General features: G+C 39.9%; 1 protein-coding gene across 1 annotated transcript; it reads right to left on the bottom strand.

Moving 5' to 3' along the window:
* Nucleotides 1-9,086: 9,086 nt before the first annotated feature.
* LOC149811522 (purple acid phosphatase 15-like) lies at nucleotides 9,087-17,474 on the bottom strand. Its single transcript, XM_089993892.1, has 7 exons — nucleotides 17,210-17,474; nucleotides 13,684-13,875; nucleotides 12,919-13,252; nucleotides 12,057-12,274; nucleotides 11,453-11,643; nucleotides 10,411-10,695; nucleotides 9,087-9,482 (listed from the first exon to the last, which is right to left on the bottom strand). Exons 1-7 carry the CDS (start codon nucleotides 17,472-17,474, stop codon nucleotides 9,303-9,305), a joined length of 1,665 nt encoding a protein of 554 aa, XP_089850018.1. The 3' UTR covers nucleotides 9,087-9,302.
* Nucleotides 17,475-18,077: the final 603 nt, after the last annotated feature.

Below are 18,077 nucleotides of genomic sequence, written 5' to 3'. Positions count from 1 at the left end.
TCGGTCATCTTCGAGAGCCCAGATTCATCGGTGTCTCATTTGAACCCATGGTCCCTATGTTATCTTTTTATTAAAGTCATAATTTTTTCATATGATAACCCTCTCATGCCCTCATGCATGATACATGACGCATTCAAATATATTTTGATGCATTATATATGTCATGATTCATTCATTCCCATAAGCATGATTCATTTAATTCAAAATAGTATGCATGATATATTCACTGTATACATGGCATGCTTTGCATACAAACATTTGCACAAGCATTCAATTTAGTCATGTATTCATATCAATCACGCAACATTCAATTTAATCAAGCATATACATGCATATACCTATAAAAGCACTTCATATTCTGCTATTTAAAATTATGTCAAGCATGATCTCTTGAACCACAACAAAAGAACACTTATATTCTCATACATTCAAATCATGCTCTGCATGATCTCTGAACTACATTTGAAGGTTTGCGCGATGCTTTTGCATCGCACATACTCACCACGGGTAGCTTACATGATTTTCAAAAATATTGTATTTGTTTTCTTTTTTAATGTACAATTATATCAATGACCATTTTGTGATACTTAGAATTAAGTATCATTTTATTTGCGGTACCTGCATGACAATTTATATATTCACAAGGTACATACATTTAAGCATTCACACAATTCTAAACTAAATTGACATGTGTCTTTATGCACTTTCAATTATGAACATAAATAATGCATAAGCGCGTGCAAAAATTATATTTGCAATGTACTTGTTAACATAGTTAAGTATGCATATTCGAGCTTGCTCATATGCATTTTTATCATGTATTTTATACGTAATTGTAACCATGATGTAATTATGTGTAAAACCTTTTTAAATTTGAGTTTTAAATAAACATGATTCATATTTAAAAGCTAGTTTCAAATTTTGTTTAAAATCGCTTTAAATTTTAAAAATTTTGCTCTCTTAGGCATTTTACCGAACATTTAGTGTCTGGCACAATTCTCAAGGCATAAACTGAATTTTCAAAATTATAAACATGTTTTACATAATTAAATAAATTAATTGAATCATGCTAATTATATGCTTATTATATTAAATAATTAAATCAAGGCATAATCATCTAATAAGGCGTCTCAAAACCTAATTCACTAAACATGATACTATGCTACACATATTATTTAACATAACGCTAAAACACACTATATTGCGACCAAACAACCTAATTAAGCATTCAACAAGTTGAGTTTAGATATCCTACTCTCGCAGATCTGAAATATATATATGATAAAACCCAAAAATCCAAAGAGTTTTGCAAATTCTGCAACGGATCGCCTCTTTGGTGATTCACCAAACACTTGATGTATGTGTGTACCACCAAAGAAAAATGGCAAAGAAGGCTTAGTTGGGGCACTCCACCACTTACGAAGAGTGTTGCAGTGCTTTATGCAACCCAAGATAGTGTCGAAATATATCTTTGCACGAAAAACAACCCAAATCAGAGATCAAGTAGGGTGATTTCCTACAAATTGGCCCAAAAAGAATCCAAAATCAACACAGTTGTGTTGGTCAACTATGGTTGGTGTATGGTCTTCACACATTCTCAAGTGAAATCAATATTCTTGCATGGTTCCCAAGGTGGAATCGATTTCTTAAGGAAATCAATCCAAAAATAGAAAAATAGAAGAGGAAGGTGAAGGGGATATTGTAGATGACGATGTTGATAAAGAAACATGCGTCAATCGGTTGGGACACAATTCCCAAGGCTGAAAATCGCATAAATCCCAATGAAAACCCTCTTTAGAAGAACTCGACAATGAGAAACACCAAAGAAAAGAGGAAAAAGGTAAAGAAGATGGAGATGGGGAAGAGAGGAACTCACCTAGGCGCCAATGGTGGTCGTGGGTGGCTCCAATTCCCAAAACTCTGATGGCATGAATCCGAATGTGGTCGGCTATGGTGAGAAGGGGAAGAAGATAGGTTTCTTCAAATCCAACTAAAAATCTTATATCTTACATATATTATTTCTAGATTAAAAATACAATAATTTAATTCTCTTAAGTTATTAAAAACTCATAAAAAAAACTAATTTTGGGTTGACCCAATTGGGTTCAAACCCATATGGACTTTGGGTCCATATTAAAAGTCTATTTCTTTTTTTCAAATTTAAATTTTATATTTTGCTAAAACAAAATAATTATTCTAACTCTAAATAGTCCATTGTTTAGCAATTTTAAATTAATATATAATATTTGATTAAAATACTCTACTTAAATTATTTATGAGCAAAATACCCTTTTGATAAAATTTCTTTTGCAAACTTTCAAAATACATCTAGTTAAGTTCAAAACACGGTGAAAACAACTTGACAAATCATAACTCACTAAAATATTTAGTTTTCATTATAATTTAAATATTTTAAATAGTTATTCATCCAAAATAATTTTAAAAATATCAAGTATGCTCTTATTGGCCAGAAATTAGCAATTGAACATGTAAAATACTAGGAAATAAAATTTAAAAGCTATAAACATGTTTCTAACTTGAGGATAAAGATAACTTTTTTTATTTAATTAATCCTCAAATTTATAATCCTCAAATTTTTATAGGTTTTACAGTCAAGGTCAGACCAGCCAGCATGGACGATGCAACTTTGATGGTTTCTGGCCAATCTAATACTGGAAGGATGCAAGTCAAGGAGTGAAATGTTTCATGCCAACTTTGATCCAAAATTGTCTAATGGGCATTCATGAGACTAAACATTTTATTGACAATTACGAGCTGTGATAAGCCTAAATATGAGTAGAGGGCTTCACACGCTTTAATATGGCAGTTTGGCCTAAAAATGGTAGAGTATGTAGGACTGCCTATACACATGAGTGCACCCTATCAGCCCTCAATATATAATATGTAAAACAAACTTATTATACAACCCAAGCCGAGCCGAATGGCGAGCTGCTCGTCTCAGTTTCCCAACCCTATTTAGCAGCAAGATTCGTGTACTAAAGAGAGGAAAATCCTGTTTGGTATGTTATTCAATGTCATATTTATTCCTCCCCACAACGTAAAGAAAGAGATAAGAGGAAACTTAAATAGTACCATGTTCAAACCATGAATGAATTTGTCCTATGTCAGCCAAGAAAATTTAAACTGAAAAATGTGTTGGTTGTGGATGTACCTCCCATGCTTTTATGACTCCATTGTGGGGATGCTCAATTCCTAATTAATGAGCTCTCAGAAGTATAGAAGTATATGGGGTGTCAACGGATCGAGTTTGGTTTGGATCCAGGTAGAAGCAGACTTGGATCAGATTTTCAAATATGGTATCAGGTCCGAACCCCTCTCTAATCAGGTCTACTATAAGAGAAACCATACCCGGATCCGATAAGAACTACATGAACTATATAGACCCAGTCCATGATTAAAAATAATAATTTTATCATTTTTACATTAAAAAAAATGTGAGGTCTTCTCATTTGTCACCATACCCGGACCTTATAGGGTTTGGTCGGGTCGATAAAATCAAACCTTTGACACCCCTAGAAGTATAGTTCGAAATGTGCAGAAAATGTAAACCAAAAAGTAATGACAAACTAAGCTTTCTGTGATGAACTAGGGTTTAGGGTGTGCAGTGTAGGAGCGTGAGGTACGTTTGTTTTTCGTGAAGTTGATAATGGAAATAGATGCTAACCTTGCCCCCTTGCATGCCAGTATGCTGCGGTAATACCAGCCCCTGGTGAAAGGGATGTCAATGGGTCGGATGTAATCCGACATCCAGCTCGAACCCGAATCCGATCAGTAGATAAACCCAAGCTTAATATTGGGTTTGGCAATCGAACCTGAATTTGGATCCAACTCAGAATGGAATCTATCTAAAATGTCAATCCTACTATGAATAAATATTGGGTTTGTAGTTAGTTGGATTTGGATTCAATTTTGTCTTATCCCATCAGATTTTGAATCCAATGAAGTCAAATCTGATTAAATCAGACTGGTAATACTTAGACCCGACTGGTAATCCTACTATATATATATATATATATATATATATATATATATATATATGAGAGAGATGCCAATCAACTTTGGCCTACGTGACTTCTATAATCATAGCCACATTAGCTTTTCGGTTCCTGTCAACTTCAATCTGTCATAAATTCGGGACACTCAACCCCATTTCAAGATTGGGTAATGGGTATGGACTTTGGACCAATCGGATGTGGGTTAATTAGTTGGGTCATGGGTATGGATGCTGAACCAATCGGGTGTGGATTTGGATTGTGACTCTCACTCAAGATCCGACCATGATTTTGGTAATGATACTTTGTAGCCATGGTGCTCCGCTCATTCTCAATCCGGCATTGATTACGGCTTGCAGTGCTCCAATGCTGGCTGAGTTAGATCCAGAACTTACCTTTTCTTTTTTTTTTTAATCGGGAAAAACCAATGTTGTCAGTATCGGTATTGGCCCTGTATCGTTTGGCCATCTATTCAGGTGAATCGGCTGACACCGATTCTCAAGTGAACCATTCTGAATCGGCTAAAAAATTATTTAAAAATATTACGATGTCAATCAGAACGTGACACGTGTTAAAGTTATTAAAATAATATTAAAATAATTTTAAGTATTTTTACATTTATTAAAACATGGCCCGGGTGAAGCGAATCTATTTTCTGCCGGCTTACTAGTCCTCCATTAGTGAAAAAACTCTGTTTTGAACTCATAACATTTACAAGTTACCCCTATCGGATGAGTGGAGCTTTCATGGATGGTATGATGGTATCAAACCCAGATTTGATATGATGGTATCAGGTCCGGACCCAGGTCTAATAAAACCTAGAATAAGAGAAATCATACCAGTATCCTATAAGGATTACATGAACGAGATCCAGACCATACTCAATAAAATAATATTTTTTATCATTTTTACATTGAAAAATTGTGGATCTGAGAACTCAGATTGGGCCTAGGTCTGTTATGAAATTTCACAAACCATGTCCTGCTCCATATATTAATTGGACCTTATCACCAAACCCTGACCTTATAGAGTTTGGTGCGGGTCGGTTCTAGGTCAAACCCGACCCATTAACCCCTTAAACTAGTTGAGCAGCCCATCCTCGTGGTTGGGCTCAAAATATATATAAAAGCCCGTAACTTGGGATGGCAGTGGGGCGGGGCGGGGGACAAGGTCTCCACCCCCGCCCAGCCTCAAGATTAGAACCTCCATCCCCGCCTCCACCCCCGCCTTCATGTCCTACATCCCCGGTTCAAACGGGGATGAGGCGGGGCGGGGAAAAGTGTATGTCCATCCCCGCCTCCATCCCCGAAGGGGGATGGATTTTAACCTTCGTCCCCACCTCCATCCCTGTTTAATACCCTTCATCCCCGGTCCAAACGGGGCAAGGCGGGGTAAGGCCCCGCTTTCCCCCTGTCCACTGCCATCCCTACCCGTAACAGTAAACTTAATTATATAAATTTCTCTTTTTAATTGATATTTATAAAACTTAAGCTTTTCCGTTTTATAAATTTTGAGATATTACTCTCTCTCTCTCTCTCTCTCTCTCTCTCTCTCTCTCTCTCTCTCTCTCTCTCTCTCTCTCTCTCTCAGGATGGCAGCGGACCGGGGCAGGGGACAAGGTTTTCACCCCTGCCCGTCTCAAAATCTTGCCCTTCATCCCCACCTCCATTCCTACACGAGTTTTGATTTTAACCTCCATCCCCAGTCCAAACAGGGCGAGGCGGGGAGGGGCCCCGTTTTCCCTAAGTCCATTGCCATCCCTAAAGAAGGATTGAGGGTGGGGCGGGGCAGGGAAAGTGTAAGTCTATCTCCGCCTTCATCCCCGCACTGGTTTTGATTTTAACCTCCAAACGGGATGGGGCCCCCATTGCCCCATCCACTGCCATCTCTCTCTCTCTCTCTCTCTCTCTCTCTCTCTCTACACGTATGACCAAGAAATGGTATGAAAGGGGGGGGGGACACCATACCCAGCACCGTATGCTAATCAGACTTGACATGGGTAGTTAATTGGACCTCTTTCCCGTTTACCAAACCCTGAACCTACCGGATCTAGTACAGGTTGGATATGAATCATAACCGACCCGTTTAACACCCCTACTTCAGAACCTTGTATTAGGTAGAAGAGAAACTTAGGTGTGCCAATGTTTACATGAGCTCACACCAACCAAGTTAGCAGTCCTATTATTAAACTTGTGAATCATTTGACTGATTAATATAGTTTAGGTAAATGACTTCAATATGGTACATAAGAACATAAAGACAAGACTGTCTTCCACACCCAACATGGTAGTCAATCAATTCTAAACTTGCATCTTATCTGCCTCCAGTTTTGCTGATCTGTTCTTTGACTTGGAAGTGAATCCAAGTACGAAAAGCTTTTTCTTTAATCCTCAAGTCTTCCACCTTCAAACTGAAAAGCAAACACAGTACAACTCCCTTCTGCCAAACTGGTCCTTGCGTGATCTCTGCCCTCACAAGTCCAGTTTTGAAGGGGACTGCCACAAGATTAGGAAATGGGCCCACTCAATGGGATGTATCATGTAGTCTATAGTTCTACATTATCAAGTAAAATGCTATATTGACCCACAAGGGCTTGGCTCATCTAGTAGAGGTGGCTTGCTGACAAGTTGACGGGACGTCACAAGTTCGAAACCAACGGGTGGCATCCCTTGCCGCAAGGTTGAAGCTGGGTATACTCCCTAGTGGGCAGGGAGAACCTCAAGGGTTTTACTAACCTCAGGCCACCCAATGTGCGGTTGGTGATGGGGAGTCTTCCCTTGAACTATCCAAAAATATAAGATGCTATATGGCCTGCAAGGCGGAGCACGCCTAGATGGGTCAGCTGAAGGCCTTCAAGTTGAAGGATGTTACAAGCTCAATACCCAGGTGTGTGACCCTTGTTGCAAGGTTGAAGCCAACTGGAATGTATCTCTCTAGGGGGGAAGGAGAATGGAGTACACATGGAGTTTTATACTGCATGCACTGAAACCTATGTTACCTGGGTACGGGTGTGGGGGACGGATAGGCAGGGTACATTAAGGCAACAACAACAACAACAACAACTACGCCTTCATCCCAAAACAATTGGGGTCAGCGATATGAACCAAAAAAGAAATTCATTTTGGGTCTTCCACATGAATCCTTTTCCTCCAATCATTTCTATCCAACGCCATGTCCTCGGTGAGGTTCAAAGCATTCATATCCTTTCCTATCATCTCCATCCAAATCTTCCTAGGCCTACCCCGACCTCTTTTAACTAATATATTTTCCCATTTCTCCAACCTTCTAACTGGAGCATCATTAGGCCTTCGCCGAATATGTCCAAACCACCGTAAACGATTCTCTCACATCTTATTTTCAATGGGTGCAACACCTACCTTCTTACGTATCTCTTCGTTCCGAATCTTATCTTTTATTGTATTTCCACACATCCATCTAAGCATCCGCATCTCAGCTACACTCATTTTTTAAATATGATGTCTCTTGGCAGCCCAACATTCCGTACCATATAGTAAAGCGGGTCTAATAGTCGTCCTATAAAACTTTCCCTTCAACCGCAATGGCATTCTACGATCGCACAGCACTCCAGTAGCACTTTTCCATTTCATCCACCCAACCTTTATCCTATGATTTACATCTCCATCAATTTCTCCATACTTTTGAATGATGGATCCCAAATATTTGAAATAATCATTCACCGGTATATCTTGCTCACCAAGCTTCACTACACTCCCATCACTACTTCGTTGCTTACTAAACCGACATTCCATATATTCAGTCTTACTCTTACTCAACTTAAAACCTCTAGCTTCCAATGTCTGTCTCCATAATTCTAACTTAGCATTAACCCCAGCTCTAGACTCATCAATCAAAACAATATCATCAGCAAACAACATACACCACGGTACATTTTCTTGAATTGATCTCGTAAGCTCATCCATCACTATTGCAAATAGGAAAGGGCTTAAAGCAGATCCTTGATGTAACCCAACCGTTATCGGGAAATTGGTTGTCACCCCTCCACAAGTGCGGACATTGGTTACTACTCCTTCATACATATCTTTAATTATGCAGGGTACATTAAGGCAATTCCAAAAAAATGTAGGCAGCGGATACCCCTATATATATCACATAAATACAAAATAAATTCAAAATATATTGAATATAATCTAAATATATATATATTATATTTAAAATATATATTATATATTTTTGGGATGATTCTTTCAAATATTTGGGATCTATCATTCAAAAGTATGGAGAAATTGATGGAGATGTAAATCATAGGATAAAGGTTGGGTGGATGAAATGAAAGAGTGCAACTGGAGTGTTGTGCCATAGTAGAATGCCATTGCGGTTGAAGGAAAAGTTTTATAGGATGACTATTAGGCCCGCTTTACTATATGGTACGGAATGTTGGTCTGCCAAGAGACATCATATTAAAAAAATGAGTGTAGCTGAGATGCGTATGCTGAGATGGATACGTAAGAAGGTAAGTGTTGCACCCATTGAAAATAAGATGAGAGAGAATCGTTTACAGTGGTTTCGACATATTCGACGAAGGCCTAATGATGCTCCAGTTAGAAGGATGGAGAAATGGAAAAATATATTAGTTAAAAGAAGTCGGGGTAGGCCTAGGAAGACATGGATGGAGGTGATAGGAAAGGATATGAATGCTTTGAACCTCACCGAGGACATGGCATTGGATAGAATTGAATGGAGGAGAAGGATTCATGTGGAAGACCCAGAATGATTTTCTTTGTTGGTTCATATCGCCGACCCCAATTGTTTTGGAATGAAAGCGTAGTTGTTGTTATTGAAAATATAAAGTTACAAATTGAAAATATAATTATAAATTATAAATTGAATACAAACTTGTATATACTAAAGGTAAAATAGCGTGTTCAAGTGTGGACACAAGGCAAAATGGAGTATCCATGTGACATAGACTGAAACAGAGCCACAACCAACTCGGCACCTCTCGACATAATGGGGCATTTGAACCATAACAATAGTTTCTCCTCGTTAGCGCGCGCACACACACAAAAAAGTGATGCTATATCAAAATCAAAATATTGCAACAATGGAGGCACATATATTATGCATATTTTTCTATGACAATACACCCGTTCAAACGATAAAGCATATTCTGATAACCATCTTCCTTCAGCTACTAATCATCACCATTCTATTCATTTATGTATAATCATGGATGCCCCTTCTGTTTCCCTGATGAAGAATGAGGATGTCTCAATCCCATGTCACATGGCCGGAGCTTTATATTATACATCAAAGGATGAAATCTCCCAAATCATGAAAGGAAACCATGGGGTTGCTATGGTGTCTTCTTACATTGGGTTTGGTTGGGCATTTGTTGGGCTGCCTCACAATGTAAATCTGATCTCCTTTGGCCTCATAAATGTCTTGGTTCCTGTGCCAAGTCCATAGAGCAGAGGTATCATTCTTCACCTGCAAATCACAAAGTTTCAAGTTAAAACCTAGCAGATACACCATGATTTTTTCCATCCGTTTCCTCAATCATCTTGTTCCATTTTACTCCAAGTATCAACTTCTAAAGAAAATTAAGAACTTGCATGTGGAAACAGATAGAGTGAATCTGTTTCAAAATCAGCTCCTACAATATCCTATTTCCTGAATCAAGCCTTTGGCTGGTGAAAGAATCATCTGATTCAAACCCAACTATTGGAATACAGTCTGCCCCATGGAAATGCTTAGAATTCAGAAGAGTTCATCACAATATGGAGCCATCACTTTTGGCAATAAGATCAGCATAGGTGAAGACCACCAAAAACTAAGCCATACCACATTCATTGGTTCTCGCTATGCTGGTGCATGGAAACAGTCGGGATCAAGGTGGGTAATGGACCTACTTATCTCCCACTACCTCTTGATTGTTAAGGCAAAAAAACATCCCTGGCAGAAAATCTAATGAGTACTTTTGTGCTGCAGCCATAGTCGCAAAACTCTTTCCTGGGATTTTCTCAGCAAGGGAAAAACTTGCGATAAATTGAAAATTCTTGATTTTTGGGAAAATCTTGGTACATTTATACTTCAAAAGTATAAGAAAAATAATGAAAAACATAATAATATAAATATATATAAGCAATATATTAAAAAATATGCAAGATTTTCAACTTTTGTGATTTTATCAGGACTTCCATGGCATGTGAATTTCTCACAATAACATTGCAAGAGATTCAATATCTGTGGTATTTGTAACCATGGCTTCAGCACAAAGGATTTTTGAAATGTGAACAACAGAAGGTACCGTGTAAAATGGAAGGGAAGATGATTCAAGCCAATTGTATGCCAATTCAGGATGAGCTGAAGTTTATCATACCAAGATCGTGCCAATTTATAATCAACGGCTTCATACCTCTAAGATTCCATGGCCAAAGCTGGCATCTCTGAAGGCACTAAAATCTGGTTGACGATCCCAACAGAATTTGCCCGCGGCAGGTCCAGATGTAAAATTGCCAGCGCACAGACCACTCATATGATGATCTGGTGTGGTTGAAGGTTCCGGACAATAACCAGGATCATCTGCATGAACAATAGCCATCTTTTCGCGGTTGCCACCGTCTCCAACAGTGATGTGTACCGGACCACAGGGATCCAGTGTATAATTGAATACTCTGTTTGATCTTTCATAGGCATGGACCTAATCATTTTAGCAACAAAGTACAGTGAGCAGCTGCGTTGGGATCAAACCTCTCCCCCTTGCCAACCATGTTCACAAGTATTAGTAAACCTTAGAGACAGGGTAACTCTGATTTCTGAACAAAAAGTTTTTGGTAATGGTAAATATATAGAGGACTATGTCACATAGCTGCGGGCGCACATGCAGATACAGATGTGTGGGTGCAGTATATATATACACACGCGTGTATGTGTGCATTTATGTATTTATGTATATAATGTAGATAAAACTGAATTCGGTTAGAGTTAACCAAATCCACTTTCAGACAGAAATGGACTTCAGTGTGGTTGACTTCATCTGACACAAAGGAAGCTGTGTCCAAGTGTAGCACCCACATTGGTGCAGGTGCGACACGGTGTGTTGCCTTGTTAGAAGTGTCCATGTTACATAGATAGAGGATCAAGAAATGAGACTAACAGGAAATCGCCAAGTGATTGTCCATGTTGGTGATCAACAGCCACCAACCACTGGTCCATCACTGTATCCCTCTAGGTGAACAGCAACAGATTGGATCCCTACCGCGATTATTGTGGAAATACTTTGATAAAATTTCAGCCTTTCCCTTGGGAAGTAAAAGAAAGTATTTGAAAGGCAACTTTCTAGGTTTCACTATCATTTGCTAGTTTGTAAAGTATTTCCTTTGAGAACCTTGATTATTTTGATCATTATGACTTCATAGAGAGAGAGAGAGAGAGAGAGAGAGAGAGAGGAACCTTACATGGCCATTAAAGACTATGTCAACACCATATGAGTAGAGCAGCTCTTCCATTTCCAACCTCATACACTCTGCTTCTCTGTAGTGAGCCAGGTATGAACTATACCAAGGTGGGTGCCAAGCAGCTATCAGCCATGGGGTAACCGATCTATCCACTTTAGCCAGATCAGCCTCTAACCATTTGTACTGATCCCCTACGCATAAGATAAGTTGTAGGATCAAGCAGCCTCAGTGGCTATCATTTCTAAAAATATCTAAAAGGGTTTCTGTAGGAATAGCAGCAATACTTGTGACACTTTCATGTAATAGGTTTTTTTTTGGATAGTCCAAGGGAAAAAAAACCGCATCATCGACCACACATTGGCTGGCCTCTGTTTGGCAAAACACTTGAGGTCCCCCCTGCTCACCGGGGCGCCACCTGCGGGTTTGGAACTTCTGGCATCCTGCCAACTTGGTGACATTCAGAAGTTGCCCCTGCCAGATGAGCGGAGCCCTTGTGGGCTTTCATGTAATATGTTGACTTGCAGCAGTACATAAAGAAAAACAACCACTTACTAAAAAAATTCTGAGAAAAATAAATGTATTATGCCTTCATATGGTCTATTACCTGTTTTATTAAAATCTGTGTATGCACCAAGCATGATGAAATGTATCCCTCCAGCATTGAAGGAATAGTAAAAGGTGCTCTTGGATCCACTTTCTTCACTAGGAAATGTAAATCTAGAACTATAGGCTGCAAAGGTGACATCTCCTGCCTGTTCCTCAATCTCATGATTTCCCTCTATAACCATCATTGGAACTTTTGAGACCAACGGTTCCATAAACCTGCAAATAATGAAACACACACTCAACCAACAAGTACATGACGAAATATGAAACCCAGTTGCAACAGTAGAATATTTTCACCTTTTGAATTAACACACCATAGTACAGGGACTTAAAATCAGTAGTCCTCCACCAAATATTAAACAATTATTATGGGATTCTTATGGATCACTGTACTAGGGTTTTCTTTTTGGGCTAGGTCAAGGGAAAACCCCCATCACCGACCGCACATTGGCAGGTCTCCAATTGGTAAAACCCTTGAGGTCCCCTCTGCCCACCAGGGAGTACATCCATGACAGATACCCAAGGCAAGATAGTTTTTTGTTGATCAGTAGCAAGATAGCCCAGTATTGATGTACATAGCTAGATATAAATAATGAGCCACATTGAAGTATCGCGAGCAAAGTCATATATCTAAAGATTCATAAAACCAAAGTAGTCAAAGAAAGAACAAATCAATTTAAAATGAAGAAGTATAAACCATAGAGAAATAGCTCATTATGAACAAAAATTGAAGATTACAGAACCTATACAGTACAACTATGTAAGTTTAGTAATAGAGATCATAGTTCCAGATAAAGCATCAAGCCAGCAACTTTCAGAGAAAGTAAAGGTAAAAGTTACAAGGATAAAATGATGATAACCTTCCCCAATAATCCCACCGAGGTTGATAAGTCTCGTGGATTGGTGTGTTTGGAAAGGCACAGGAGTAGCAATCAGCACCGGTCCCATTTGTGAGATAGAGATTGGCATAGGTGACATCCCCAATCAGCAGAAAAAGATCAGGCTTGTTGCTTATCATATGATCAATAGTAGATGATGTGTTGTATGTAAGACCAAGATCGCCCACAATCGCAATTCTTGCTGGATAACTTGAAGGGCCAGGCGTCGGCATTGTTCTAAAGGATCGGACACTGCTCATTACTGCTACAGAAGGATCCCCACACCTATAATAATATTTAGTATCAGGTTTCAGCCCTACAAAGTAGAAAAGAATTAGTCAACCACTGCAAATTTCAAATTTACTTTAAATCCACAAAGTAGAAGAGAATCAGTCAACCACTACATATTGCCAGTTTAAACCTTGATCATACAATGTACATATATCATTTTTTTTTCAATAAATGTTTATCAACAGAATGATTTGGTTCTGTAGTCAATTGATGGAGAATATGAATCAGACAAGTCAATAATATTAAAATGTGTTCCTTCTTTTTATTATTTTTCTCTTCACCTTCTGAAAATTACACACGTGAATGACACAATCAATAATGTTAATTTCATTTTTTTCACTTCAAAGAGTAAAATACGATCATGGTGTCCCCCCTCTCCAGAATAAGCAGTCAAGGTTCATTTTGGTACGAAAACTTCAGCTTCAAATGGAGAAGACAGAGAACCATTCAGTTTACCTGTGAGACGAACGTGATGGATTATTCCAGATGTGTAATTCTGCATTCCTTCAAATGGGTAGAGTTGGTTGTAGATGAGGGAATCACCAGTGGCCTCATGAGTCAACGGCTGCCCCAATGTTCCATAATGAACGATGCTTGCTACGCTCCGAGGCTCTAAAGGCTTTATGTAGTTTCCAATCTGGAAATCACCTGCAACCCCAATGGCATTCAAAAACTTAACAGAAGAATACGTTTTCAGATGACGAAGTATATATATCTCCAAAGCATACCATCAACCCACTGCATACATGGTTGTTCATGAGATTCTTGCCAATGGTTGGTCATGTGGCTGCATTACCAATCACCATGTAAAAATCGTTTATACAATTTCTAAGTTCTTTATGTTACTATCGACGATCATAAACCTACAAGATAAGAAGTTGCTTCTAATTGTCACAAGTGGCCTATGTTTTAAAACTTTTAAGATAGACACCCATCTTTTCAAGAAATTTATCAAATGACTGCCTATGCAACTTTTTTTTAAGTTTCTTATTTGGCCTTAACTATAAAACAATTACAAAAAGTAACATTCAATCATTTGAAGAAAAAAAAAATGGTTAAACTGTCATTTTAAAGAGCCAACTAGAGTAAAGTGATAGAAAAGTAACTCATATCAGCAAATTTGTTGAAAAGATAAGAGCCTATCCAGTTTAAAAAAAGCTAGGCAGTTAGACTTAATTTTTCCATAAGTTAGGTGCCTATATGTAAATTGACTTTTTTCATCCAAACAGAGACCCGAATCTCACACCTCTAGTCTGATCCATGTGGATGGAATCTACCAATCCGAACCCAACCTGGATGTGCGTTTGGACCCTAGCTTTTGGGTCACATCCTATAATATGGGTCCGATCTCTGACCCATATCTATTTCCTACAAATATGATAAGCAAAGCGTGGCCACTCCTTGGGGGCCAGGGGTAACCCGAGTAAGCCCTCTGAGTTTTATGCTAAAAGGACAGCGACTGTCCGGCAGGCAGCGCCAGCGCGGCTAGGTCTATGATCCTGAAGCAGTTTTTTCAAGTAAAAATAATAAAAAAAGAGACATAGCACGGGAAATATTTCATGTTCGAATATTAGCTGATGAAATTACCAAAAAAGGAGTTTTATGCTCTGATCCTGAAGCAGTTTATAAAAGTTTCACGTCCTATGTAAGAAACGGTGTCGAGAATTCTCATGGAATCCACACTTCATTTAGCATGTTGGGTGAAAAGTGAGTTGTGGTGGAGCTCAATTAGATTCTCAAAAGTGCGCCTGCCCATTTATAACTGTCAGGCCAAATGTCAATTCATTAACATGAACTGTGAATTCATGTGCCACAAGTAGGGGTGACAATTTCTGACACGACCCGCCAACCCGACCCGCCAACCCGCCTCTTAGGCGGGTTCGGGTTGGTCTTAAGCCAACCCGTTTAACAAACGGGTCGACCCGCACAACCCGTTTATTAAACAGGTCGGGTTCGGGTTGGGGGTATGCCAACCCGCCAACCCGGCTGACCCGTTTAATAAACGGGTTAGGCGGGTGGGTCAACCCGCCAACCCGACCCGTCAACCCGTCAACCTGACCCGCCAACCCGACCCGTCAACCCACCAACCCGACCCGTCAACCCGCCAACCCGTCTACCCGACCCGCCAACCCGACCCGTCAACCCGACCCGCCAACCCGACCCACCAACCCGACCCGTCAACCCGCCAACCCGACCCGTCAACCCGACCCGCCAACCTGCCTACCTGCCAACCCGATCCGTCAACCCGCCAACCTGACCCGCGAACCTGAAAACCCGTTTACCCGACCCAACCCATTTATTAAATGGGTTGGCGGGTCGTGTCAGGTTACCCGTTTATTAAACGGGTCGGGTTCGTGTTTGCCACAGCCGACCCGTTTAATAAACGGGTCTGGTTCGGGTTGAGGTATGCTGACACGCCAACCCGCCAACCCGACCCGATTGCCACCCCTAGCCACAAGACTAAATTACAGATGGCTGTCAATTTTGTCGTTTGGTACGAGAATGGTAAAAAAAAACTTTATATATATATATATATAGAGAGAGAGAGAGAGAAACTCTATGGCTGTCAATTTTGTCGTTGGGTACGAGAATGGTAGAAAATAACTTTTATATATATAAGGAGAGAGAAAATCTATGGCTACGAAGGCATCAGTTTTTTCTGGCTCATAAAAACATATTTTTTATAGAAAAAACATGATGTAAGATTTGATGCTCACTATATCGAGAATGCTAAACACAATCTAACGGTTCAAATCTATCATAAAACATTTTAAATTATAAGGCCTAATGGGTGCAGAACGAGAAATCAATGCCTTCTTTCATTTTGGATCACCAAAAAACTCTATATACAGGTCAGATTTGGGTGATCCAAAAGCCCGTTCTCACTAAACAAAATCTATAGATCGCACATATATATGGTATTAGATGTGAAAAGACACAAAAAAATGATTTGTAAAGGAGCCTAACGAGGCACAACCAGCATGTTACTATATATATATATATATATATATATATATATATATATATATACAACAACAACTACGCCTTCATCCCAAAACAATTGGGGATGTTACTATATATATAAGATTTTTTTATTAAAAAACATTATCTAAAAATTGATTCTTATAAAATCAAACATGCAGAACATGTAAAAACCTTTCAAAAGCCCAGTTCACTTAGCGGCTAGATAAAAAAAGTAGAGCTGAACAGCACAAGACTCACTTAAGCTCAAGAAGCTGCTCATGGTTTGGTTCGCCAACTATAAACCAATTACGAACGAGTTCATGATGAGCGGCTAAGTGCGACACTAGCCAATCACATGACAGCATTGCATAGGGCCCACAACCACACAGTATAGGCCCCACGTGAAATGCTGTGTCAAAACTTAGCCGCTCTCTCGATCCCTGCTCCCATTGAAGGCCATTGTGCGGATCGTTTCCCGCTGAGCCTAGCCTAACTTGTTTCACGTTCGAAACTGGGACACTGTTGGCATTAGCAGCAGCACGAAGATCAAAATGGGAAGGTCACAATAATTACTCCGTGATGCCTGAAAGACTCGGGTTTTAAAACAATAATAAATCTCACTGCTATCAACTTGTCAGAGAGAATGATTCGTCTTGAACCTTTTTTTTTTTTTCCTACAGCGAAAGTATTCACCACCCACGATCTTCTCGCTAAATTACCAAAACTGTCCGCTCTTCGGAGAAACATTCATTCTAAAACAATTGATTAATAACTCGTATTAGCTAAAACCTAACTCATCTTCACATCATCATCATCATCGATTCACCGCTAGCATCATACTCCCTAATTCCCACCACTACGATCATCATCATCAATAATTTATAAAAACTGATCAAAATTTAAAAAATAAAACCAATTCCACCTTCTTTTGATTCTCATCGCTTCCATCACCGAGCATTCTGAGAACCGCAACAAAACGCTAACCATTTTCCGGAAAAAGTAAGAGAGAGTAACGTACCGGTGACCCAGGAGATCCAGATGGCGCCCTCGGAGGACAAGGAGACGGAGATCTGCTCGGGCTCGAGGCCGCTAACGGTCTTCACGACGCGCGGGTCCGTGGGCGGGAGGTCGACGGCGTGGCCGCGGATGGCGACGTCGAGCGGGACGGTCACGGGCTCGAAGGGCCCGTCGAGCGTCGTCGGGATTCCGGCGACGCCGCCGCCGGATATCAGCAAGACAACGAAGAATATCCGCCGGAGCCACGACCACCCGGTGGGCCCCATCCAGATAGAAAAAGGAAGGGTGGTAGAGAAGCAAAGAGAGAGGGGAAAACGAGAATTTTCGCGGGTCGTCGGTGTGAAACGAAGAGCCCGCATTAAATACCGATAAGTGGAAGAATATTCCCTTTGAGCGAGGCGGAATATTCCCTTGCCGAGGGACCGTTAATGGCGCTGTTGCGTGTGCCCGTCACCTTTCCCCGTTTCTCACTCTAACCTTCGTCCTCCACCCACTGTTATGCTTCAAAACGGTAGAACTGGGCCCCGCTCTTCAGAGAAAGGCAATTTTGTCACCACCACCACCACCACCACCACCACCACCCACTGTTATGCTTCAAAACGGTAGAACTCGGCCCCGCTCTTCAGAGAAAGACGGTTTTGTCCCTCCCCACCTTGTCAGTCAGTTGAGTTCGGTCCCGCTCATTCTCTTAAATCTTATGTTGCAGGCTGTTTTGATCAAATCTGACGTGATAGATGGATTCATCGTGGTCGATTTAATAATAATGGACCCTTGGATCATGACTTTTTTTTAAACAAAAGATCACAAAATTTTGTGTTTTGTCAACAGTTGAATTTTTTGAATCGCCAAAAAAATTTGCATTCAGTTCA

Source organism: Nuphar pumila, chromosome 17 (genome assembly GCF_984573655.1).
Source record: "Nuphar pumila chromosome 17, dmNupPumi1.hap1.1, whole genome shotgun sequence".
NCBI classification, from domain to species: Eukaryota; Viridiplantae; Streptophyta; class Magnoliopsida; order Nymphaeales; family Nymphaeaceae; genus Nuphar; species Nuphar pumila.
The sequence above is the reverse complement of the archived record's forward strand: the minus strand, read 5'-3'. Positions and strand labels throughout refer to the sequence as shown.

Coding starts and splice junctions, on each gene's coding strand:
- LOC149811522 (XM_089993892.1), bottom strand. CDS start 17,474: ATGGGGCCCACCGGGTGGTCGTGGCTCCGGCGGATATTCTTCGTTGTC. Junction 12,275..12,918: donor CGGTGGGATTATTGGGGAAG/GTTATCATCATT, acceptor CATTATTTGCAG/GTTTATGGAACCGTTGGTCT. Junction 9,483..10,410: donor TTGGCCATGGAATCTTAGAG/GTATGAAGCCGT, acceptor TGTGATTTGCAG/GTGAAGAATGATACCTCTGC.